Source organism: Rhipicephalus sanguineus, chromosome 1 (assembly GCF_013339695.2).
Source record: "Rhipicephalus sanguineus isolate Rsan-2018 chromosome 1, BIME_Rsan_1.4, whole genome shotgun sequence".
Lineage (NCBI taxonomy): Eukaryota > Metazoa > Arthropoda > Arachnida > Ixodida > Ixodidae > Rhipicephalus > Rhipicephalus sanguineus.
Window position 1 is genome coordinate 282,742,170 of NC_051176.1, and position 25,258 is coordinate 282,767,427.

The 25,258-nt window shown below is 42.4% G+C and overlaps 1 protein-coding gene across 1 annotated transcript; it reads left to right on the forward strand.

Annotated features, from left to right (window-relative positions):
* The first annotated feature begins 936 nt into the window (after positions 1 to 936).
* Positions 937 to 23,499, forward strand: LOC119383077 (uncharacterized). Its single transcript, XM_037651075.1, has 6 exons — positions 937 to 1,248; positions 4,283 to 4,356; positions 7,594 to 7,778; positions 8,355 to 8,680; positions 21,949 to 22,108; positions 23,325 to 23,499. The coding sequence occupies exons 1-6, from the start codon at positions 969 to 971 to the stop codon at positions 23,497 to 23,499; spliced, it is 1,200 nt and encodes a 399-aa protein (XP_037507003.1). The 5' UTR covers positions 937 to 968.
* The last annotated feature ends 1,759 nt before the right edge of the window (positions 23,500 to 25,258 follow it).

Below are 25,258 nucleotides of genomic sequence, written 5' to 3' on the forward strand. Positions count from 1 at the left end.
TTGGAATGTTATAAGAAGTAAGGCTAGCAAGCTAACTCTTTTGGATCTGGGAAGCAGTGAAAGCACACCATGTATATGAGCAGCCTAGTGATGTCTATCGAGATAGCGTGCGTGCCCATAAAGGCCCAAGGTACTTCAATATGTATGCCATTGTACCATTTGAAAGAATAAAGCACTACTTATAAATCGCTGACAGTGCAATTAGTGTGAGAAGGTTACTCAGTGCCAAAGGTCAATAAAACCTGGATGGTATATTTTTCTTTGGCTTCAAAGTCTTAACAGGTAGACTTCAATTAGTGCGCTAAGCTTATTATTTCAGTCTGTTTTGGAACAACACAGTTGCAACATGCAAATCTCAAGATGAATTTTCTTTGAATACAACACAACAGGAATTTTATGATAATTTTGAGAAAGATATTGGTTTACATTTATGTGGTTTGTTCTCCATTTGTTATCACCCATTGTATATCAGACTGTCTTGGATAAACCAAACTAAAAGAGTTAACACATAAGCTATTTGGCAAAGCCTTTTATTCAGATCTTCACAAAATCTGGATAAGAATGTGCAGGTTGTTTAGACGGGAGAAGCACATGCGAGACTTTCTTCACTAGCTATGCCTTTTCTTGCGTAGCTAATCACTGATTTTCTTGCAAGTGGGAAAGCCAGGGGAGACTGAAGATTTCATGATGCCCAGAAAATTTAATAATCTGACAGATGCCTAATATATCTAGTCTGTCGTTCACGTACACATATAGTAGTAACACCACATGCAAGTACCGTCTTCAGATAAGGTAGGCAAAACTTTCTGTGAACTTACATTCCTCGCTAAAACAGTCTAGCCTGTGCAAATTAAACTATTTCTTAATGCTGTCTCCATCCAACAGTTACACATGCAGTCTATACCTGCTTCTTTCTACAGCCTTCTCCAAGAGAGATTTCAGCAAGCTGTTGCCCATAAGAACCGGCAATGACATATGTTGAACGGTGGTGGCTCACAGACTACACGCCAGAAATATATATGTACTTGCGCAACCTGGAGCGGCGACGGATGACCTACAAAAGTCAGTCACCTCAGCTGCAGCACAGGAGCAGACTTGTGGCCTTCATCAGTACTGTCTGCAGCTGCATGGATTTCTGTACCCTGGTCCAGCATCTCTCTGTGCACCTTTTGGATTTCTTCATGGATAGCCACAATATTGTCCCAGAGCAGCTAGAGCTTGTTGCTTTAGGCTGTGTTGTAGTTGCAGGTTAGCCTCTGTTGTACCAGATAGTACTGCTACATAGACTTCCTTGCTCTATCGTCTCAATCTAAAATATAGGAGCTTGGACAAAATTAATATATTGACTTGCATTACTTATGTTTAACCTTGTAAGTACATGAAGTTTTCTATGAGTTACAGGTTACAGTGAACATAAATTCCTGCACAGTGTGTGCAGCACAGTTTAGGGACTGTGAAGGCCACTTGTAACATTATTTGTAAAACTGCCTCAAGGGAGTCGGCATTACATGTGCAGTAAATTTTACTCAATACTGTCCTTAAAAGGCATGTTTTGTTAAAATTTGTAGGATGTTAACTGCGAGTAGTGAATTTTCTTGAGTATGGCAGCTGTAATTAAATGCATAAGGGATGTATTTCGTGGAAGTTGCCCTGGTATTTCGTGGAAGTTGCCATGCTGTGTGAAATGAAAGCAACGAATACCAAGGCTTGTAAGGAACTTTTGATGTATTTTTTGATTAGCACAAGCTGACTGATAACAGTGAGATATAATTAAATGAAAATGAAAAAAGAAAGTGGTGGGTGAATTTCCAGCAGTTTTTGTTCACTGAGAAACTTTTTTTTCTTTTCTTAAGCATAGTTATTTAGCGAAGGTGCCAGATAAATATCAAATGAACAACATAGATAAGAGGCCAAAACAAGTGGTCATCTTGTGCTCCTCTTGTCTATGTCGTTTTTAGAGCTCTGTTATATGTTTAAGCAGAATCAACCAACTTGCCCATCAGTACATATTCTTACACTGTTGACAGACTTTACGGGAATGTTAGCATTTAAGTTAATATTAAGCATTAATGGGCACATGAAATAAAAAACTGTGTAGTCTTATAAGTACCACTCGTGCTCAAATTTTGATGCAAGCTAGAAAAATTTGTGTGCAGAAGAATTAAAACCTTAGTGTTGTAAAAAACATATACTATTCTTAAAACAAAAATTTTTATGCAATGAGTGAAGTGCTGATGACTACAGCAAGCACGATGTTACGTGAAGCAGAACTAGGCAGTGTTTTACACAGTAAACTGTCTGCACAGCGCATCTGAAGTGGCATGTATGCGCAATCTATGCGCCAACTGCCATACAAAGGTGGGCTTCTCGAGCATTCATAGGGCGATACCGTTGATTCTTAAAAGAGAGCAGGCGCATAAAAGTATTTTTGTTTGTCCGTCATCCTTCACATCCTTTGTTTGTACTACCATTACCATTCATAAGAATGAGCCCCAATCAACCAGCCCAGTTTGCTGTAGAACCATGCCTTATCTATTCCCCCATTTCATGTCTTGTATGTACTGCATTGCTGCTGCTTCTTTAGTAATTTTTCTTTATTCCCTTGCATTCTGTTTTGCTAAACTCCTTCCTTACTTGCTGATTTCACTACCTCACATGCCCCAGCACATCCCACAGCATTTTGCAACCCCTTGCTGTCCTTAGTGCCCCTGCTTGCTTGAAATGGTGGTAAGGACAGTTTGGAGCAAGGTGTAGAATTGACTGCATGGCATTTTTTTTTTAGCTTTGAAGTTCAACTCTAAGATTTATTTTTATTGTCACCACCACAGCACAAAGGAAAGGACACTACAATGACGAATGCACAATATATGATTAGCCTGCATTTAATTATGACAATTTTAAAGGTTTAACTCGCACTTACTACTCCCTTGTTTCCAGTCAAATTATGCAACAAGTTCACATCTTATCGTTCAAAATGTTCAATAAGACACTTGGCATCACATCTATTTCATCAAAAAAAAAAAATCATTATTGCATGTGCACTGTGCAATTAGAAAAGTGAGCCATTGCAAAGACCACTGTTGCTGCCTGACAGTAAAAGTAATCTATAAACTACACAAACTATGATATTAAGTGTCACTGTAAATTAAGTGGCATCATATTATTAAACAGTGAGGGCAAAAACATGTAATCTTGTTAAATTGACGTCCTCCTGTTAATGTTGCAGGAATAAAAATGCAGGCCACTGTATGTTGCCAGAGACTTGCACATGAGCTACAATGTCTCTATAGCATCCATGTCTGAAAAAAACTACCTTTGTAGTTGGGCATGCATGCTTTTGTAGTTTACGAACATTGCAACTTTCGTGCGTCTAGAATAATATATAATGTCTCATGCTCAGTGAGGAAAGTTGATGAAAACTTCTGTTAACTCACACAAGCTCATAGTTTTATGGGGGACAACATTGTGCTGTGTTCTGTATGCCTTCGGGTGACCTGTACCAAGCGTGTTCCCGCATCTCATTCTGGTACTGTCTTTATAATTACTGTGGTGACCATGACTGTAAAGCAGTTTATGTGCACATCCAGGTCCCATAGGCTGGTGTTACCAATGTCCTATAGCTAGCATTTGCCACATTATTTCCGACACCTTGCCTTCCTCAGTGCCGCGTCGTAAAGTTCCAGCAGAATAAACTCCTTCCCTTATACACACATGCAAGTGAAAGCATACAGACAAGAACTGTAGTAGATAGTCCATATTTTGAGGCAGTAGTGCGCCATTTGTTTTAAGAGTTATTACACTTGTGCTTATTAAGTATACACACGCTTATTTTCAAGTACACACTTCAAGTGTATTGCAGTAACTTGTTGGAAGACAAGTGGATCACGCGCCTAAAGGGGTCATGGACCACTTTTCCAAGTAATCATCAAATGACCTCAGCATCGGAGTTTACTGCCTCGCGAATTGATTGCAGCAAAAATTTCTCGAATATGTCAAGAATGAGCAGAGTCACAGGGCTTTGTCGTGCACTTCAACAGCTTTCTCTCTTCTCTCGTCCCGAAGAGTGCACTGGAAAGAAATTACGTCAGCGTGCGTCATGACCTTGAGTGCACGTGATAAAATGCGATCGCTCTCTCCCATTGTTATTTGTGTGCACGAGTGTGGCTCACTGTGTAAAGTTAGCAGACTATGGAGCACCATGCTGGCACGTGGCCGCACCTCGTTGCAAGAAGTGCATCTGATCCAAATGCCGCATTGATTTATGTCGGCTATTGGCCAATAGCACGCTACCCGCTGTTCGATGTCAAACAGCGGGTGCTGGTCAGGCAAGTCCTGCGCAAGTCAGGACGGGCCTCTGTATGAAAAGAGGGCACCTGAGAAAATGGCAACTTCGCGCTCCACTTTTAAGCTCTCCTTGCCACACACGACTGCAAGGTTTTGCTGAGATGCTCATACAATTGTCTGCTATCCGTAAAGTGTTTTCTCACCAAGGTGGTTCATGACCCCTTTAAGTGGCAGTACTACAGTCGAATACCACTTTAGAAGTTTGTGGCATTTCCTCCTCAAAGGTGGATGCACACAAGCCTGCACCAATGGGCATGCACTCTGGACTGATTTCACGAGCAGGACAACCGATGACCCCGCCTTTGGAGCACATCGCCAAGTGCATGATCGGGAATATTTCTTTAGTCGCGGAAGCGATCAGTTGCCGTGCTTCGGTCTTCGAGGACGGGCCTCTCCAGACTTCTCAAGTTGTATCCGACTATAGATAGAGTGAACAGGCGCGAATGGAAATGCATTGAGTAATGCCGCTGTGATAGGTAGTTATGGTGGTGTTTAAAACCCAATGGTATACTAGTATATTATGCACATAACCTAAATTCGGCCCTTTGATGATCACTCCCTGCATTTGTCATTCTGAATTTGTACATTTTATAAAGTGATGCAAGTTCTTCTTACAGTTCTCTAGTCATGAGATGTACTGTAAAATTCTCGCAAGAAGTGACTTGATTTCAAATTATTGTACTTAAAATTTCCCAAGTTAAAAGATCTTTTGAAGCCTGTTTTTTCGTGTCATCCAAGAAATAACTGCAGTTTTATGAACTAAATTCTTCTTTTTAAAACAGCCGAATATATCTATTTAATGGGCAAAATTTCATGTTGAGTGCATTAATCTAAATGGTCCTAATAAGCTTCCTATTTGGCAGAGCTGAGGAAAGCCTACTGTATGAAAGAAGTCTGCCTATTTTAAGAAAGAAAATTAAGCTTTGTTAAAAAATACCAAGAACATTTTAACTGTAGTTCCCAGCTTTGTCAAGGCACAAGATCCAAGCTTTTGTGTTAAAGGGCCCCTCACCAGGCCACATAGCAAATTTTAGTTAGATGCTGGAAGTTGTTGTGTGCCGAATGAACAGCAGCATGCCACAAGGATTTTTCAAATCGCTAAATTAGGAGCTGAGAAAAAAAATAATTTGTAGCGGCGCGAAACCATGATGCGAGGAGGCGAGTTTCAAACCCTTGCCACTCGCCCCGTGTAGCCTTCGCAAGCCAAATCCCTTCCCTGCCCTCTTCACTTGACACATACGCATGAACACGTCATGCGCATGCATGGTCACGTGCGCATGACGTGCCCGAAACAACCCTAGCACGCGAGCGGCGTTGCACGGCCGCTACCTTTTTTTTTTATGCAGCGGCCGTGGGCGTTTTGTCGGCGTTCTCTGGGTGTACTGCCTATTTTTGCGGGACGGGCATGAAAGTTGAGACATTTGTACGGGCACGAGAGTGGCGGTATCATGAGCCAGTGCCGCATTAACGTTTACTTGGACGCGGTAGAATAAATGAGCAAATGAGTGCTCGAACGCGCCGGAACATTACTTTCGTTTCCAGGGCTGGCGTCTGCTCGATGCGCTAACCGCGGGGACACGAACGCATAGGAAAGGGAGACACATTAGCCCCGCATCTCGCTGCAATTCACGAAAAAAAATGAAAAATACGCACACATTCCCTTTGTGTGTCTCATTATTTCTCTCAAGTTTTATTAATCTATCCAAGCAACAAATTACAAAAACTACACATGTCGTGTCAAATAATTGTCGCAGTGTCACCTGCTACTGTTGGCGACATCAGAGCACAGTCGCCTACGTAGAGAAGCGCCGTCACAGCACTACCATCTCCGTAGGGCAATTTTCTCATGTATGTCATCCCCTCATTCTCTAAAGCGCGCGCCCGCGAGAGGAAGGGCAAGCAGCGTTCGCCTTGAAATATGACCCATTTCCGTGGCGCGTAGCGTTGCAAATTTTGGCAGACGTGATCGTGAACACCCAGTGTATACATTGCGCTAGTTAGCTCAAAATTGTCAAAACTGGTGAGGGGCCCTTTAAATGGTATGCCACCAGTGTCATATCAATTTCCTCAAAAGAAAGGTCTCATAATTTCTTAAGACCTACCTGCTGAAGAAATTCCTACTTAAACAAAAAAACTTGGCACAAGCAAAAGTATTTGTAGGACCACCAGCTTTCTTCTTAAGTATCAAGTGCATACAATTAACTCTCACTTCTGTACTTGCGGTGTCTTTTGTGATTATTTTATGTAAACATATCAATTCAAACTTTATTTTTTTATGTGGAACACAGACTAGCCCATGCTATGTCTTCGTAAATACTTATGACTGGAAAAGAGTGAGCGCTCATTTCCAAAAAGTGAATACAAGAATTACCACAGGCTGATCTTGCCATTTTCAGTGTATGTGTAGACCTGTCCTTCCAAACCAACTTTAACATTTATATAAAATATGTTTCCCACCATTCATATTTGCAAGTGTAATCCTTTTAAATGCAAGAAGCACAATAGTAGCTTCTAGTCCTTCCAAAATATGTCAGTACTCCTGCAGGCCTGTTGGTCACAGTAAATAAATAAACTTAAAAAAAGGGGTTAATCAACAACAACAGCAACAAAAAACTAGGGCTTCGAACATCAGTTTCTTTCAAGTCTGCTATGGTATACTATAGCCAACATTCTTTGAGGCAGTTGATATTTTGTGAAACCCAATGCGAGATTGGTGTATCGCCGTTCTGTGACAAGAACAACATTTAAATGCATAACATAAATTTTTCTTTAATCTATTCTAAAGTGGAGGGAAGGGGCCTTGAAAAGGTCATACCACTAGCATCTATACTAGTAGCACAGGTGTGAAATGGCTGTAGTAGTTGCAAAAGCCTCTCCAACATAACTTTCCAAGCACATCATCATTGTCGTCGTCATTATCATAATGTTATATGTTCACTGCAGGACGAAGGCCTCTCCTAATGATCTCCAATTCGCCTTGCCCTGTGCGAGCTGATTCCATTTTATTCTCCCAAACATCTTAATTCAATCACCCCTCCTAACTCTCCACTGGCTTTCGCTGCGTTTCCCATCCCTGGTATCCATCCCGTAATTCTCACTGGCTATCTACCCTATGCATTACATGACCCTACCATTACATGAAATGTCCACATTTTTCTCTTAATGTCAACAAGGATATTAGCTGTTCTTTGATCCACTCTGCTCTCTTCCTATCGCTTACATTATGACTATCATTTTTCATTCCTTCAGACACTGCATAGTCCTCAACTTCTTCTCAAGTTCCCTTGTTATCCAACCAAGTTGCTGCCCGATACGGTAGAACAGCCAACATACAATGGATGGATGTACACTTTCCACTATATGGAGAGCGATAAGTTGCTGGCCATGATTTGGGAATGCCTGTCATGTGCGTTCCAGCCCATCCTCATTCTTCAGTGAGTTTCCTTAGCAAGAGAAGGTTCCCCTGTTAGTAACTGACCAAGGAATACACACTCTTGTACAGATTCCAGGGACTTGTTGCCAATCACGAATTCGCGTTCTTTCACGACGCCTCCTAGCATATCTTTTGTCTTCTGCATACTTAATCTTCAATGCTAATTTAGTACTTTCTTGGCATAGGTCTTCAATCACTTGCTGCGATTTGTCCCGAACCGAAAGTTGAGGTATTCTCCACTAATCTTTATTCCTATTTCTTCCCAATCTAGTCATTTAATTCTTCCAGGCATGCAGTAAACAACATGGGGGAAATTGAATCTCCTTGCCCAGCCCCTTTTTCTTGATCACAATTTTTTTTGCTTCCCTGGTGGAGAAGCAGAGTAGCTGTGGAATCTTTTCAGGTGTTGGCTATGCTATAGGACTGCTTTGGTATGGTATACGTTTGTCCTACTGTATCAGAATTTTTAGTGCAGGGTTATTAGCTTTATGTAGCACTTTTGCTGGCTTTCATAATGTAAGATTATGTGTAAGAATGCTAAACCTTCTAGCATAAGTTGCATGAATCTGCTAAAAAGCTATGGCTGGTATCACATTATCAATGATGTCATTCTTTCAGCTAAAGCTGAAGAAAAAGACTGTCGCAATCCTCTCAACAGTGAGATCAGCAAGCTAATGGGCAATGCATACACCCTAAAGGAGATTGGAGAAGCTGAGCGGGCCGTGCTGAAATTCTTTCGGTGGGAGGTGCATCATCCAACGGTGGCCCACTTCTTGGATTACTTCGCAGTGTTTGGGCTAATGCCTTACGATAAACCATTTTCAAGAGTGTCAGCAGAGATGCTACAGCTTCGTGAAGCCATGAAACACCAGCTGGACTTCTTTCTTGAAGCATCTCTCAAAGGCAAGAAAATTTTATGCTGCTAACACAAGTACACTACAGAATGACCAAGAGTGGCTGAACAAGCAAAGCTCTTATTTTGTTTTTGACAAGGAGAGTTGTCTTTGTTGGGGTCCTGAAGAAATGTCCCCTTATTAAAAAAGTTGCCTTAAGGCAAAAGCTTTGCCTGTTTCATTCAGCCATTTTTGATCACACTTTCTCCATGTTCCTGTTGAATCTTTTGTATTGTTTGAATTGCATTATAAAGTGTGAAAAGCTTCTTTGTTTGATTGCCAGACATCTACATAAAATTGCAGACATAAATCATTGGCTTTGACAGACTTAAATGGGCCCTGCACCTCAAATTACGCATGATTTAGGGTGGCCACCCATCTCACGACTCATGGGACTGGCCCACATTGAGGGCTGTTGTCCTGCATCATGAAAGAGATAAGAAAATCTTCAAAAATGACCTGCATTTCACACTTTATTATTGTTCGGTAGTGCCTTGAGTCCAGCGACATCTGGCCCCCCTGTATGAGGATGTGTTAGCTGCAAAAACCAAGCTTCTGAAAAAGTGAGTTAGTCGTGATGATGAGGACGGTGGGCCCCCAATGCAAACGCGAGTCCCCAGACCGGTAGAACATGCATCCACCGTCGCATTTTACCACCAGTAGTAAGACAATGGGCAATGCGCAGAAACTAAGGCACAGCTGTTTTGCAAGCGACTTTTTTTTTTTGAGTTGCCAAATTTTTGTTAATGTTAACTTTGTTTTGAGTTGGACAGTGATGTATAAAATAGTTTTGTTTACACAGACATGTACTTGAACTCTATTGCCCTGCTGCAATGACGACAAAATATTGCAAGAGAGAATGTAGAAGATAAGAATAAATTAAATAAATTATTGTAGCTAATTTCTCTAGCTGTGTCAAGGTCAATCCCCACCTTGTCAGCGTGTCCCACATTTTGCTAATGATGGTATTGTTATGAGGATATTGTTCCACTTTTGCTTACTGTATGACTTGACTATGCTACAGCAGTAGTTTAGGAGCCAAGGTGAAAGTACATGATATTTTGATTTGCTTGAAAAACCAGTTTCGGCATGCCAAAAGCTTTTGTGCACAAAAAGAAAAAAAAGCAGCTGTGAAGTAGAAAGCATGTGATATGTTTGTCATTAGTTTTGCTTGGTGTGGACGAAGGCTGTACTGTATGTAAGACTACTCGTAGTTATGTTACTAACTTATTAGTAGTATATTTAGTAACTAATTCTTGGTACCAAAATGTCTCATAATTTTTAAGATATTCAGTAGACTACAGAGATGTCTGGTGTCAACTTGCGACATGTTGCACAGCATGTAGAAATAACATTGCAGTGGTCAAGTTTTACCCTTCAGCAACTGCAAATGCCATGGCTGCAACAATCAATAATCTGTACGAGCTTTTGTCAGGTTTTTCGCCCTTCTGCGACAACAATGATGCAACACAAAGGTTTATCAGGTGTTGTAGTTCAAGAAATACTCAAAATTTGAAAGTTTTGGCTTCCAAGTCCTTCAGAGTATTGGCTTATAGTAGTTTAAATTGAAGCTGCCCCAATTTCATAGCACAGAACTGTGTATTGTAGACATAATTTTTAACAGTGGAACTGTTTAAGCTTAGAGGAAGTACGTTGGATGTGTAAAAAATGATCATCATCATGAACCGGCATGCACACTCTTCATCTTCTTCGCTCCCAGAACACATGCACCGATTTATTTGTACCAGCACGTGCTGTCTTTGTCTTCTTTATCTTCTTCTTCACTCCAAGAACACGTGCACTGATTCGTCCGGTGTGGGATGCATTAACTCTGATGGACAAGAGATAGAAAGGGAAGAAAGAAAAATATAGGAAGACGGAGAAATAGACACAGAGAGAAAGAGATCGAAAGAAAAAGGCACAAGAAAAGAGAAAGGAAAAACAAAGAGCAAGACAGAGAAAGAAAGAAAGAGAAGTAGAGAGAAACAAAGAAAGCGAAAGAAATAGAGAGAGAGAGAAAGGGAAGAAAGAGAAAGATATAAAGTGAGAAAAAAAGAAAGAAACAGGTAAAGAAAGAAAAAAAAGAGAAAAATAAAGAGAAACGAGGAAGGCCGCCAAGCTCTGCTCTTCCTTCAGGCTAGGCACCACTAGTGTGAAGGTGCCTTAATTTTTTGGTGGTCAGAGTGTGTGTCCCCATTATGCAGTACTTGATATTGGCATGGAAAACAGCAGCATAAAAAAGTGTGCTGTGTAAAAAATAGCTTATTACGGGTTGCTTCAGTACAGTTAACAATGATGACGCAAGGAACGTTTCCAGCCAGACGAGTCTCGGCGTGTCTGGGCTCTTTGTGAACCATGCCAATCTGAATCTGACACACCCCAGCATTCCCATGAGCAAAACAGCATCGAAGTGCCAGATTGCCCTCTATACTCCATCTCAGAAGTTGTCGTCAGCACTGTGGAGGCTATAGGGTCCCTTAGCCAACAGGAAGGTCAAAATCCCTCATGATGTATTAATCCACATCGCATCATCTGCTCAGTGTCCCCCTGGTGTCTGCCCGCATGACGCATTATGCGAGTAAAGCGAGCAGACGGCAGCGCCGAAAAAAAGGGACATGGCTGCACAGATCGATGTTAGTGCCCTCTGCCTCGAGTTTATCACGTTGTCATCGTGTGTTGTGTGGCCTGTATGTTTCAAACTGACGCTTGTCTTAGCTTTAGGTTTATGTCCTGATGCTTCGACAGCAATGTACTGGTGACTACATTGCGCTATTTCCATGAACTGTTATCAAACTCTCGGCGCGTTAGTCTTAGCAGGCATGGCTAAACAAACAGCTGATCTTGACAATACCGACGGAACGTACCTGATTCCCTGTCCTCAACATGAGATGTCACAAAGCGATGGCCTATTTCAACATATATTGGTTGCTGTCAGCGTTGTGGGCAACTAGAAAGCGCAAGTTCGGATTGAAGCAGGCAGTCGCGTCTGCATGGGCACTGCCATGTTCACTTGTAACCACAGTTACTGGCGGTTACCTATAAAACAATTAAATAAATACGATGTAAATGCGATGAGGACTAAGCATGTCACGTACTGATGAGAAGTAACGCGTGCTAAACAAGCGCAAATGTCTCAACCTTACCAATCACAAGGCAATTATATCTGAGACTATGTTTTGCAGCGCAAGCATGTGGCTTGCTTGCATCCTGTAGCTTTGGTAGTGCTGAACGGTAGTGGTGAGATGGAGTATGTGTGACTGTAAGGAACCCAATGGCATAGTGGTCATATTTTTCCATATGCTGTAGACATGGTCTAATTTTATGCTGCGTTACACCTACAGCTCCGTGTTTTTGGAGTATATTTTGCTTGAAATTCGGACGGTGTTTTTTGGAACTAATTTCTCTGGGGAATATCCCCAATTCTCCAAAATGTGGTGTTTATTTTTACATTATAAGTTGTTGCACTGCATTCTTATTAATTTTATTTCTAATGAAAATGCAATTGAAGAATTTCGTCGAATGTTCCCGTCGTGCCAGCCTCAAGATGTCTCGATCGCAGACATCGTCCGAAAGGAAATCCAGCAGTTGCTGATAATCCTGTTTCTCCATCCTATAATCTTTTTCACTTCCTGTCCATTTACCCTGTTAATAAGGCTGTTGATGTGCACTGCTGTAAACTCGCCAGAGTGTACTTTGGGGGGGGGGGGGGTGCAGGAGCTAGAGAAGCTGCTTTTCAGCTTTTTCACCCAGCCTCCCTCATATTCTTGATGAAAAATAAGGGATCTATTACTATTATTATTCTCAATACTCCGATATCTTAGATGAAGTGATATCTGAACACGAAAACATGCGAACACACTAAGCGTATTCTATATGTCTGGAGGGTTTGAACGCACAAACACATGCACATACAAGCACAAATACTTGAATACAAAACAGCTACATTTGTTCGTATTACAACCTTAAAGCATGCTGTAATAGACGCAAGCATACTTTACGAGGTTGGTGTCGCTGATGGAGGTGCAATCCTTTCAATTGATGATTCTCAGCTTTGAAAATGTCCTTTGAACATTGAAAATGCCCTTTTAAAATCGGACTTTATCGGATAAATCCAAATTGTCATATATTTTACCAGCAAGTGTGTATTAGATTTTTTCAGATTTATCCGAAAACACGGAGCCCTAGCTGATACCCAACTTTCTATAATCAGTTTTTATTTAGTATGCCATTTGTGAGGTCTTTTGTGCACAGTACACAGAAGCGCACAAAAAGAGCACTTATCAAAGCCAGCTAGCTGAATTACACAACTAATGTAGCATGTTGATGTAACATGTAGATTAAATGAAGTTTGACTCTCCATGCCAGGATATCAAATGGGTTATGTTTACCCCTGCCAGAAACCCATGCCTATGTCACTTGTGTATGATGCCTTGTGAATCAGGATAAAAGAAGGTAGATGTGCAAACACAGATACCAAGAGAAGAGATAAAGACAACAGAAATGCCAACTGTCAATTGAAAAGGCACACCACTGAGGTGGAAAAGAAAATAGACACAAAAACTTGCTTGCGCATGTGAAAGCATCTCAGGTCTAGGTGAGAGATAACTAGTCAAGCATCTCAATTCAAAAGGACAGACTGATGGGTTAGTTAGTATTGCATAACTCAGAACAGTAGTGCAAGGAATCACACGGGTGGCGACAGGTAATGACGTATGAGGCAAAAAACCCACCGTCCCATATTCATCCGCTCATTCTAAGCTGGTCAAGCGAGATATAATCAAATTATGTTTTAATAATGCCCTGTTGAAGTCCTGCTCGCACTTCATTCACAGAAGCTTTGACAACCAAGTTGCACGTTTGTCAGACGCGGGTTACCCGTTGCATGTGTTGCCCACTCTAGCAGGTAGCATGCTGAAGAAAGCCAGGGAAGATGACCGCAATGCCACTGACCATGTGACACATGAAAGAAAGAAAGTTGTTTTCTTGCCTTACATCCACAATATTAGTCACAATCTCAAGAAAATTGGAAAGCGTGTCGGTGTTGATATTGCGCTATCTGCTCCATTAAAGGGACACTAAAGGCAAATATTAAGTCGACGTTGATTGTTGAAATAGCAGTCCAGAAACCTCGTAGTGCCACTTTTGTGCCAAGGAAGTGCTTATATTGAAATAAAATCATGTTTCAGTGATCCGCATTGCGTTAGCGCACTTCAAATCACCTGCATGAAAGCGGTCTTTCTCACGTCACTGTTGCCGTGCCCAACGTTGCCCGCCTTTACTGCGCGGCGGCGTGCACCATTTGGACATCCGGCAACATCACATGGCTGTGGCATTTTGTCAAACTTTCTGTCAGAGCGACTTTCATGAGCGCAAAACACACGCGGCAGTTCACGATACTGAAACTACCACTGAGATGCAACCGCGTGAGCGAAGCAGGGCGCCGGGTGAAGCGCAGTTCGGCGAAAACGGAACCTTTGAACCACGCGTGCCGTTCCCCATGGCAACGACAAAGAGGTTCTTTTTTCCATGAATCAAACAGAAACGAACAAGCAGCATTTTATTACGTCTGTTGATGCACGGAAGGTTCTTTTTTTATTGCAGCTAGTTTGATTACGAGTGATTAATTGTCGGACTCTCTCACGTCATCGGGATCATTTCCAAAATGTCCTGCTCGTGGCGCTCATCGTGTGATACATTTAGCTTAATTTCTCGGTAAGTAGGGCACTGCTGTTGATAATATTGCCGTTTTAGACGTTGTCGTACATTGAGCTTTCCCTCTGACATAAATTGTTATTTGCCTTTAGTGTCCCTTTAAAGCTGTTGAGCCTGTGCGCCAGAGTAAACGCGGATGTGCACAAGCCATGCAGGTGCAACAAGAAGCACTGTGAACCATTTGTGCCTTGTGTAGAGGGTGTAGTATATTCTATTCCACTCACAAGTGGCAAAGAGTATGTAGGCCAGACGGCAGGTGCATGAACGATCGCTTGCGGGAACACCGGTACAATGTCGAAAAACTCGCCTTGTCAGGCCACCTCGCTGCCAATTGTGCACATTGCGGTTGCAAGCCACTGTTCAACCACGCGCATTCGCTAGCCAAAAGTTCTGATCAGCTCGCGAGGGAAATTATCGAAGTGGCAGAGATTAAACATAGAGGTGCTGTGAGTTGTCCTTCAATATGTCTATCGGAGAAGGAAATGATATTTTTGTCATGTCAGCCGCCTGTTTGATTGTTTGGTCGATTGCCTTGTGTGCCCCCCCCTCTCCTTTTCTTCCTTCGTGCAGTGTCGTGTGTATATATATGCGTTCACATGCAATAAACACCGAGTTGTTAGTATAGCACTGTGTCCCGTCTTTACCTGTCGCTGTCTGAGTGATTCTTTGCGCTACTGTTCTGAGTTATCTCAATTCATCTTTATGCAAGTTAATCAACGGTTGGGGAATTTGCCAGTAACCTGAGCAGAAATCTATAAAAGAAAAGTGGAATGCCTAATGGAGGCAGTCTAGGATGTCATCAATTCATAGGATACGATGAATTTTTTTCTTTGCAGTGGAATTTAGACTGCAATGGTCCACAGAGAATCTCCAGGTACTCTCTCTATTTTGACAAGTATCACTGGAGCTACTTGAGGACTGGGTGATTTTTACTGAAAATAAGCGGGGTTCCTTTCAGAATGGACGTGCCGTTCCTGTAGTGATCCTGTGGCCTGTATGGAATGCTGGAATGAAGGATGTATCGTAACTCTGAGAAAAAATTTTTAAATGGGCGAGTACTTTAGAAGAATGTGTAGAACCATGAAGTGACTTGTCAACCACAGGAAGAATTTTCAAATTTCTGAATAAGCCTGTAATGTCACTGAGGACAGTGACAGCCAGTGGCCAGTATTCTTTGAATAATGAAAATTTCAGGCCTGATGGCCAGAAACTACTGCTGGCCAAACTATGTACTCAGCTGAACAGTTCATCATCAATAGCCCAGTAAGCCCTTTCGTTATGGACACTATACAATAGGGCACCAATGTATTTTTACCGCAAATCAAATGGAAAGGTTCCGCCACTGTGTTAAATACATTGTGGTAAATGTTAAGAACAAGCTGTGGGAACACACAGCTTAGAATGCCATGACAAAAGTATCTTCAAGGGCCTGGAAAGCACTATATTCACTGTCACAATCTTCCACCAGTCTGTCAGGAACAAGGCTATATAAGTACATCTCTCCATTTCTGCCGTGAACAGTGGCACCACACATCCGAAAAAAATCCATGCCTATAAAAATGCCATGTGTGCGTCTCGAAAAAACAATAAATTCAGTCAAGCACTTATCACTCAACAACACCTATGAGGACCGTGGAACCAACATCAATAAGGTGCAACGAGTTGCCACTTTTTCCACATAGTGTGGTCACCTAGCCCTACAGAAACATTACTTTGCGTCCTAAATAAAGTTTGAAAGCAGCACTCATAATCGAAACAGAAGCAACAGTGTTTATCAAGGCCACTGCATCAACAAGAATTCGCACTTTGCTTTTTTTTACATCAACACATGTGGAAGTATCTCTGCAATGAGCCCTCAGTGACCTCACCTTGATCCACCGGGCTGCCTAGTTTTCCTGATGTGGTGGCGGGGAGTGACGGCGCGGTGAAGGGTCAGTGCAACTAAGGTGCTGGAGGTTCTGTTATGCTTCAGTAAAAGACAACAGAGTGGTTCCGCAAGTGTCCATGTCAGAAGCTGCTTCTGGGGCATGACTAGTCAGACTAGTGTTCTAAGAAAGGTGGGATACTAGGCTGCTGCATCAAGGTTGGAAATCGCTCATAACATGGCACTTGTGGGCGATCACTATAGTATCTCGATATGTGACATGCCATGCCACAGCCGTAACACATGGGAGCCAGGCAAAGTGGCCACTGTCCTTCGAAGTGTTCGAGCACGCTGGCATGATGCGAGGATTCGCGCAATTGCAACGCGCAACATAATTGCCTGTGGGTTGACAGCATGGACGTCCACAATAGTAATGCTGAGGGCATCATGATTTTTGAAGGTAGGTTGAATTTGACTGCTGTATTTAGCAATCTCTGCTGTGTTCATGGATGGATAAGTGCAGAACCATGAAGTGAAATTTGCAAGCTGCGAGGTTGCCGAATCTTGTTAAAAGTAGGATTGAGGGGGTGTCCACTATTCCTTGTGACATTTGTTGATACTTGAGGAGCTCTTTAAGAACCATTTGATGGATGGTCGCAGAAGAGTCAACAGTTTACGTCGTATAAACACTGGCCACCGTGGCGACATTGGCTAGACAACCGAATTTCAGCATTATTCTATGCTGTTACAAAGTTTCAAACGTGCGACAGTGCCGTATAACATCATATACTGAATATAGGCTTTCTCAACTGACCAGGAAGTTAGACACCATCTGGAGCACCCTTTAGTAAATGTCTCACTCAAGTCTTTTATGGACATGCTAGCATTCACTTTTTTGCACAGCTCCAAAATTTTTTCTGTATGTATTGTACAGGTTTCAACGGGTAGCTGGGCCCTTTATGCAAGAGTTTGTTGCAGCAGAGTTACTCAAGCACTTTTCAATATTCTCCACAAAGCACTTCTATATCATCCGTATTAATTCACAGTTCTCATACTGTCAGAGAGTGATATCAGTAAGGTAGAAAACCATGCTAGATAGTTGGGAAACAGCATTCCATTTGTTGTGGTGGCTTACCTGCTTATAATGGGTCCTTCCCGTATACATCAGTTTTCCCGGCAAAGGTGCGTGGCTCCTTGTGGTGCTGCCAGGAACCACTGGGAACTGGTTTACGAGTGTCTCCTTTGTTGAATATGATGTGCGTAGGAGGAGACAGTCTGGCAAGCCGACGACTCCAACAAAGTCCGAGAGATAGCGTTACACAAATGTAATGTAATTGCGTGTTCATAAAAACAGACAGGAGATATCTCACTGCAAGCCATGTGCAGCTACCGAGATGAAGTGGTATCTAGTGATCCAACTTTTGGTGCAAGACTGAGAGCAGTGCCAGCACCCTTGTCTAATACACAGGCCACATAGGAGGGGTGACAGAGGCTGTGTCGCTGTGCAAGCAGCCGTGCTGGATTGCACTGTTCTTTCCACCATACAGCTATGGATGGTGGTAAATAAAATAATGTGGCATCAATGGATAATTGTCTCATCAATGGATAAATGACTAACAACGCGTCATGATGCAATCGCATCACAGTGACTGAAATGCACTACAATAACCTGTGAATGAGGCCCACCATTAGTTTTCGTTATGGGGTTGCGTGATACCAATGTTAAAGAGACACTAAAAGGAAATGTTAAACATGCATTGTTAATACCATCGATGGCAGGCAATACTTTAAACTAGAAATTAGAAACACGTTCATGCCCACTTGGTGTCAAGCATTTTATTATAAAATCAATATGAAAACTGAATTCTTGTGCAGCTTGTTTCTGCAGAAGGTAAACCAATGCAATCCTATATGTTAGTCAAATCTACTAAATGATGCTGCATGGTGAGGCCATGGAAATATTGAGCTCTCTTGCATTTCCAGTGCCCTGCAAAGCTCTTATGCCAGAGTAGTAGTGGATGTGTTGTTGTGTTGCTGAGCACAATATTGCAGGTTTTTCTGCCGGCAGTGCCTGCATTGTGATGGAAGCATAATGAAAGCGGCAAATAACTGGTATACTTAAATTTCGTTTAGATGTATACGAAAGCATACAGAAACACTACTGTGTACTGAGTGAACCAGGTGGGCAGAGTGCAGCTTTGCAGTAAAACATACTAGTTATTTGGTAAACAAGGAGGTTATGCCGTTAAGGAGAGAAACCACCAGAGAAGAAAAAAGAAAAATGCCCCAACCTCTCACAACTCTATGAATTAGGAAGAGATGTAGAGCAACATTCAGCCCCTAATAATAATGTCAAGTGCTTTGGATGGGCATGATGGAGGCAAAATGTTAGATGCTCGTGTGCTTAGATTTAGGTGCACTAAGAACCCCAGGTGGTCGAAATTTCTGGAGCCCTCCACTATGGCATCTCTCATAATCACATTATGCTTTTGAGATGTGAAACCCCAGAAATTATTATTTGGATGGGCATCTTTAGAGTGTGGTTTACAATTTCAAGACATTCTCCGAGAGCTGCTAAAGCATACTCAGGACTATCTGGTGGGCTAGTTGGTTATGCATGTCTATATGATCACAGTGCACAAAAGCTTCTTAGCACGTAATGACAAAGTAAACACCTTGACGTGCTGACCTTGCTTTGCTACTGAGACATAGGCTACTGAGACATATGATATGTGTTGCATTGTCTCCTGTGTGGCGGTGGCCTCATGCAATGCAAAGTCAGCGCTTCGTGGTGTCCACTCTGTTGGTCTGCATTAAGAAGTTTTTGGGCGCTGTGATCATATATAGTGCAGACCACTTATAACGTAACCGCATATAGTGCAGGACCGGTTATAATGCGGTCTTTTTCGACTCCCGTTTACCCTCCCATAGAACCGCATGTATACGCATACCGCTTATTGTGCAGTCCCCCAAGATGAAATACCGTTTATAATGCGGTTGCGGGAAAATATTTCCGACAAACGCGGTAGCGAGTGCGGTTCTCAAAGGAGGTACGCCGCTGGGGAGGGAGCGACGAGGTCGTTACAAAGGGCGAGGGCACGCACAGTGAACGAACGAGGGGCGGAGGGAGGAAAAAGACCGCGGCAACGCTGTGCGGGCTCGCCGAGTGGGGAAGGATGGTGGTTGCCTAGGCGACGGAGTAGCCTTTGCACCGGCGGCGGCAAGGCTCCGCGGCCGCTTGCCGGCAGTGCGTTCCGCGTGCAACGTACGATCGCGTCCTCATCAAGCGCGCTTTAAAGCAAGTTTCCTGTCGGGAAAAGCGTCGTCGTTATCACACTTGCTACAGATATCGCGTTTTGCGGCTTCATGACGCGGGCTTTCGCCTTTTCTGCCAGTGCGCGGACTTAAACCTTGGCGGGCTTTTGTCGCCGTTGATCTCCCGGCCGCGAACACAAACTTCGTATCACGCGCGCTGTTTTTGGGTTAGTGCTTGAGCGCGATCTTTTCGACCTCCGATCTTCTTGTCTTGGACAAACTTCCCGCGACTACATGCTGAACCGCAGGCTAGGCCTAATCAGCGTTGGTTGCTTTTCGGTAGCGGTCGCGGGCGATAAAAGTTGCGGTTTGGTGCGGAATCAACGAAACTTTTTGCGATGGCTGCACTTGAAGGGAAGGGAATCATATCGTTAATGAAAACGAGGGCATGGTTGGCACATGCAGCTCTCGAATGGTGGTTACGGATTCGATTGCAATGTCTTGGACATCGCGTGCGCGCCCGTGAAATCGAACGATCGGTACCGCTCAGCACGTGAAATTTCGGTCGCGATTCGACATGGTTTCGGTGTAATGCGCATACGTCGAGGTAGTCGGCGAATTTCCGCGATGGCACTTCGTTTTGTTTGCTTTTTTCCCCGTGTTCATTTCGTTGGCAATGCGGGTCTTTGGCGCTTAATTTTTGAACATTCGGAGATTTAAGTGGTTGTAAGCGCCCCATATCGCATATGTCGAATGTCGGACACGCGAGGCTACATGCTCAACACGTTTTGCGCAAGTGCAGACTTTGAAAAAGGTTGTTTTGGTTATAGTGCGGTACCGCTTATAGTGCGGATATTCGCGACTCCGGCGACTTACGTTATAAGCGGTCTATACTTACATGCTGAAACATAATCTACTATTGCAGTGTGCCTAGGACTTCACCCTCTGCAAATGTTTATGAATAAGCTGGCACAGTATTTAGAGGAATACTAATGAGCTGTATTTATGCTTCTGCAATGGCAAAACAACGACTAATGCAGTAGGAAGAGCAGTGGCATGCTAGGAAGGAGGCAAAAACTAAAGATGGTTGTGACAACATTCATAGGTTGCTGCACTGGCTTACTGCTACATCAAAGGTTCTGAAAGCACATGTGCAGGCTTGCTTAACTGCTCATAAGTAAAATACCACAGTGACGTCCAGAAAAACCAGAAACTCCATCCACCAAGTTTCAAGAACTTTTCCTGCACCAAGATGGTGCAAATTTGAGAAACATTGAATTGTAAAATCGCGCTACTATTCCAGCGTGAAATTAAGCATGACATTTGGCCTTCACTTCTTGGCAGTAATAAAGAGCCTCATTTCACTAAAACGATAAAAATCGGTTTCTGAACCGGCACTTTACCAGTCTAAACCAATTCACAGTATTTTACCCCATTTAAAGACACTTACATGCAACCCCTTTTGCCATAATGTCAAATGATCATCTTGCACACAAAATGAATGTATAGTACTACCATAGCAGAGCAACATGAGGAACTGCTATTGTTTGCACACTCTTCTTTCTTTACAGTCGTGATAAGTGCTGCAGCAGGAGCCCACTGAGCACTGTACGAGCTCGTGTCATGCAACTCCAACTACCGTAGATTAATTTAGCCTCACTTTAAAATGCGCTAGACTCCAATTACCTCGGATACCTATTAGAGTAATCACCCAGGAAAAGCACTGGTCCTGAATTAAATTCCCAAATGAGTATGCACTTTTCTTCAAATCCTCTATAATGGGCTTGCTTTGTAGCTTTGTGCTGTAGTTAAGTGAATGACAATTTTGTTCTTTCCAGAACTATTGTGTGCAAGAGATGGCCATATATGTTGTAAGCTTTTTGGGTGGCCTATACCTCAGTTAAATGTCTGAAATGCAATGGCCTTAGCTAACGTTGGCTTACACAGGGACTTTCAGGATCACAGCTGCAAAACAAGTATGAAGGTGCTGCTGAAGAGGACTTGTCAAGAAATTCAGCTGGTAGCACATACATGCCGACAGTTCTTGCAAAAAAAGAGAGGCAGAAAGACAAGTACTGTTTTCATCTGTTTATTCAACAGAGATGTTTATAATGCACATAATACAAATGTGCACATGCAGATTCTTCCTACTAACAGTACTAACAGTATCAGCACCACCTCCAGAGGTGAACTTGCCTGATATAGGACAGGTACCCTCGAGACCCGCCATTTTCATTGCCCTCAAACATTCCACCTATTACTGCCTCGGCAATGAATCTGCACGTGCACTTCTGCACATGTATATTTATTTGGGCAAAATATCCTTAAATAAAGCTTGTCTCCTGTGTCTTCTGCCCTAATCAGGCTGTAGGCACCATTTGTGTAAAGGGCACTTTACGTTCGTGTTAAAGGAACTGACAAATAATTGTGAAATTTCATTCTCCTAGACTACATGCTCATCCAGATGCCTGCTTCCATGGTGGCTGCTTCATGTGTTGTGTGTGCTCGTGTCTGCATGTGTATTTATCCATATTGGTCAACGACACTGGAGAAAGTCAGCGACTACAAGCTGGAGCAACTTGCTTTTTGCACCAACCAACTGCTGATGTGAGCTTTGTTGTTTATTAATATAGCACACATGAGTCTTAAGTGAGAGGTGTGCAAACTTAAGCTGCAAAAGTACTTGTTTTGCACATTAGGAACTGTAATCAGCTTTTCATAACAAGCTGTTAAAACTAGGGTTGTGCAAATAACGAACTTTTCTAATCAGATGAATATGAATACTATTAGAAAAAAAAGGGGGCTTTGGATATCAAACTGAATATAAAACATTTTAAAATAACTGAAGTTACATCAAATATGAGACCTAAACAAACTGAATTTCTTATAGGTCAATACAGTTCACAATTACACGTCTGAATAACTGAACAGCTTGCAAATAGTCAATAAATAACTGCTTTGAATTATCTGGGACAACATAATAATGACATTACCAAAACATGTGGCCATATGTACTGTCCTGGACAATTGAAATACGAGCAAAATAGGGCTGGCTAACCAACACAAATTCTTTGTTTTTTTTTTGCCAGTACGCATATCAACATGATTTTCCATGTACACACAGCACGGAGCCCAAACAACCTTTTGCAACTGCATAATTACTGATGTGAGAGTGTGCTGTTCCATTTTGCAATTCCTTGTTCATGTTTCATTTGTCCATGATGGTACATAGTGGTCCATTCACTGAAGGAGGGCAGTATGGTACTACAGCACTGGACAAATTTTTGTGTAGGTTACGTACATAAAAGCAAGCCATTATTTTTTGACTGGAGATTATTGAGCAGAAGTTATGTGCCCCATGTGGGTGTTGCTAAGGAACTGCTGCCCCTGTGTAACAACCACACCTATCGTGCAGAAGAATAATTTAGAACAGCTCTAGCATTCATCCGTCTCTAACATCATTCCGTCTCCAACGGGGCTACAATAAGTGTTTTTACCCCTCACATATTCTAACAAATGAATATTACACAAATTCAAGTTCTTGAATCGTACAACTGAGTTCTTGAACAACCAAGTTCTTGAATCAAATAGCATGAATATCACAAACTATTTCATTTGTTTTCAAAATTATGAATTTTCGCACGCCCTTAATCAAAGCTTTAAACCACTGATGTGCACAGAGGATCTTACGTTGAGCTTTGAAGAAAGACCTGACTTTTATTTGCAATGCACATTGCATTTTCTTGTGCAAATGTACACAATGTTCTCATTTGCGCCCAGAATGCTTTTTAATGATTGTGATTTGTTCTGTTTTAATGCCAAGGGCACGAGACAGAGAATATGCTGAAAATGGTGCAAGGCCACAAGAATTCAATGACTCCTATGCTGTAGGCTTTCCATACTACTACGACATCATGGCTCTACAGGATGCAGAATCGCGACATGAAGACCGCAGGGCAGCCTGGTGGCCAGTTCATAGCAGCCAGTACGAAGTTTGAAGCCCAGAGAAAAGCTCAATAGACACCTCCCTGTAGCCAGCATGAGTCATGAGCTAAACATTGGATGCTGCCCATACAGCCATTGCACTCTGTATCCATTAAAGTGTCTACAACCAAGCTCTTGGCTACAGCCTGCTATTTCTGAACAAAAATATTGCCTGTCACTTATGCCGGTACATATATACAGGATGTTCCAGCTAACTCTGGCCAAGATTTAAAAAAGAAAAACCAAGAGCTCTAGAAAAGTCGTACCAACTGCATATTAGTGGTAGTTGTGTTTACTTACAACCAGCATTTTTTCATCATTAATCATTAATAAGTAAGCTTTCTAATTACTGTCAGAGTCTCTAAAGTATCAAATATAAGTTGTAGGCCGCCTCAAATAACCTCGGAACTGAGCATTTATTCTGGTTGTTTTTTCTGACAAAAAAGCAAAAGCCCAAGAAACATGCCAAATATGAAATAGACGCGTGCTCGTGTGCCACTAATCAAGTACTTTCAAGCTGAGTTTGACAGATGCATGGCTGCAATAATACCACTGCACTGAACAGGACTTCCAGCTTTTTGACTGTCACAGCATGAAAACTCACCGCTGACACATTGATAAGCGCAGTGCAGTCAGGTGTTGGTGGGAAAACGTTGCGATGCATAAGCAGGAAAACCGTTACGGTGCACGTACGACTATCAATTTGCACGCCCCTCTCGTTTTGTAGATAGGATCCTGTAGAAGGTTAAATCTGAATGCAGCATAAGACAACATGGCTACATCAGCAGATGTTGATGTTTCTTTCACTGCAAGTTAGGTTGCGAAGCCTACTGAAACATCCTACATGTCGAAGCCCTGTACAATGCAGTGATAAACGGATGCAGCCGTGTATCCTTGAAAATTCGTTTGGAAGCACTGAGTAGTGGCGCGCAAGCGTGCGTCTATTTCATATTTGGCGTCTTGCACGGGCTTTTGTTTTTTCTTGGAAAAAACAACCAGGCAGTTTTCAGCACGAAATGCTTGATTCTGAGGTTACTTGGGGCAGCGTACAACTTAATATTGATATTTTAGCGATCCAGGCAATAAATGAAAAGTGGGATGAAAAGTGGATGCTAGTTAATTAATATTTAGTCATGAAAAAAAAAGTGGTTGCAAGTGAACACTACCACCACAAATATGCGGTTGGTATGATTTATTGAGAGCTCTTGGTTTCTTCTTTTATTTTGGTTTGAGTTAGTGCGCGGTTAGTGCGCGGTTAGTGCGGTTTGAGTTAGTCCAGTAGTGCGCTCATGTGTTGCTTTCTCTCTTCTGATGGCCTAAAGAAAATAGGGTCATTCTATGAGCAACATATGACACAAAAGAAAGCCATTGACATCTAAAGAAAACTGTCATACGTGCTTCCGATGGTCGAACAACTGACTCAAACTGCAGTTGTTCATCTCGTGCCAGAACACTTGTCAGCCGGCTGTGAAAAGAAGTGTGTCCAAGTCCTTTGCTTCATTAAAGAACCGCTTTTACAATACTGTATTGTTGTGCGTCCGCAGATAGAATATCCAACGCAAGTCGAACGTTTACACGATATTTTGTGGCTTCGCGCATAACAGCAGGGAAAAAAATACATGTGTGCTTAATGAAGGCGCTCACTGGGAAATTGCCGGCAGAGTTTTCGTTGCATATTACGACATTTGTTGGCACTTAACGGCCTTTAACTTTCACAGTGATGCATTCCTTCTTTCGTTTGTCCTCTGAGCGTAGTTTGGCGCGCAAGCGGGG

Excerpts from the sequence above, each read along its gene's own strand:
- LOC119383077 (XM_037651075.1), top strand. The coding sequence starts at position 969 with ATGACATATGTTGAACGGTGGTGGCTCACAGACTACACGCCAGAAATA. Across the intron at positions 1,249-4,282 it reads AGGCTGTGTTGTAGTTGCAG|CACGCTACCCGCTGTTCGAT; the intron begins GTTAGCCTCTGT and ends ATTGGCCAATAG. Across the intron at positions 8,681-21,948 it reads TCTTGAAGCATCTCTCAAAG|ACTACATGCTCATCCAGATG; the intron begins GCAAGAAAATTT and ends TCATTCTCCTAG.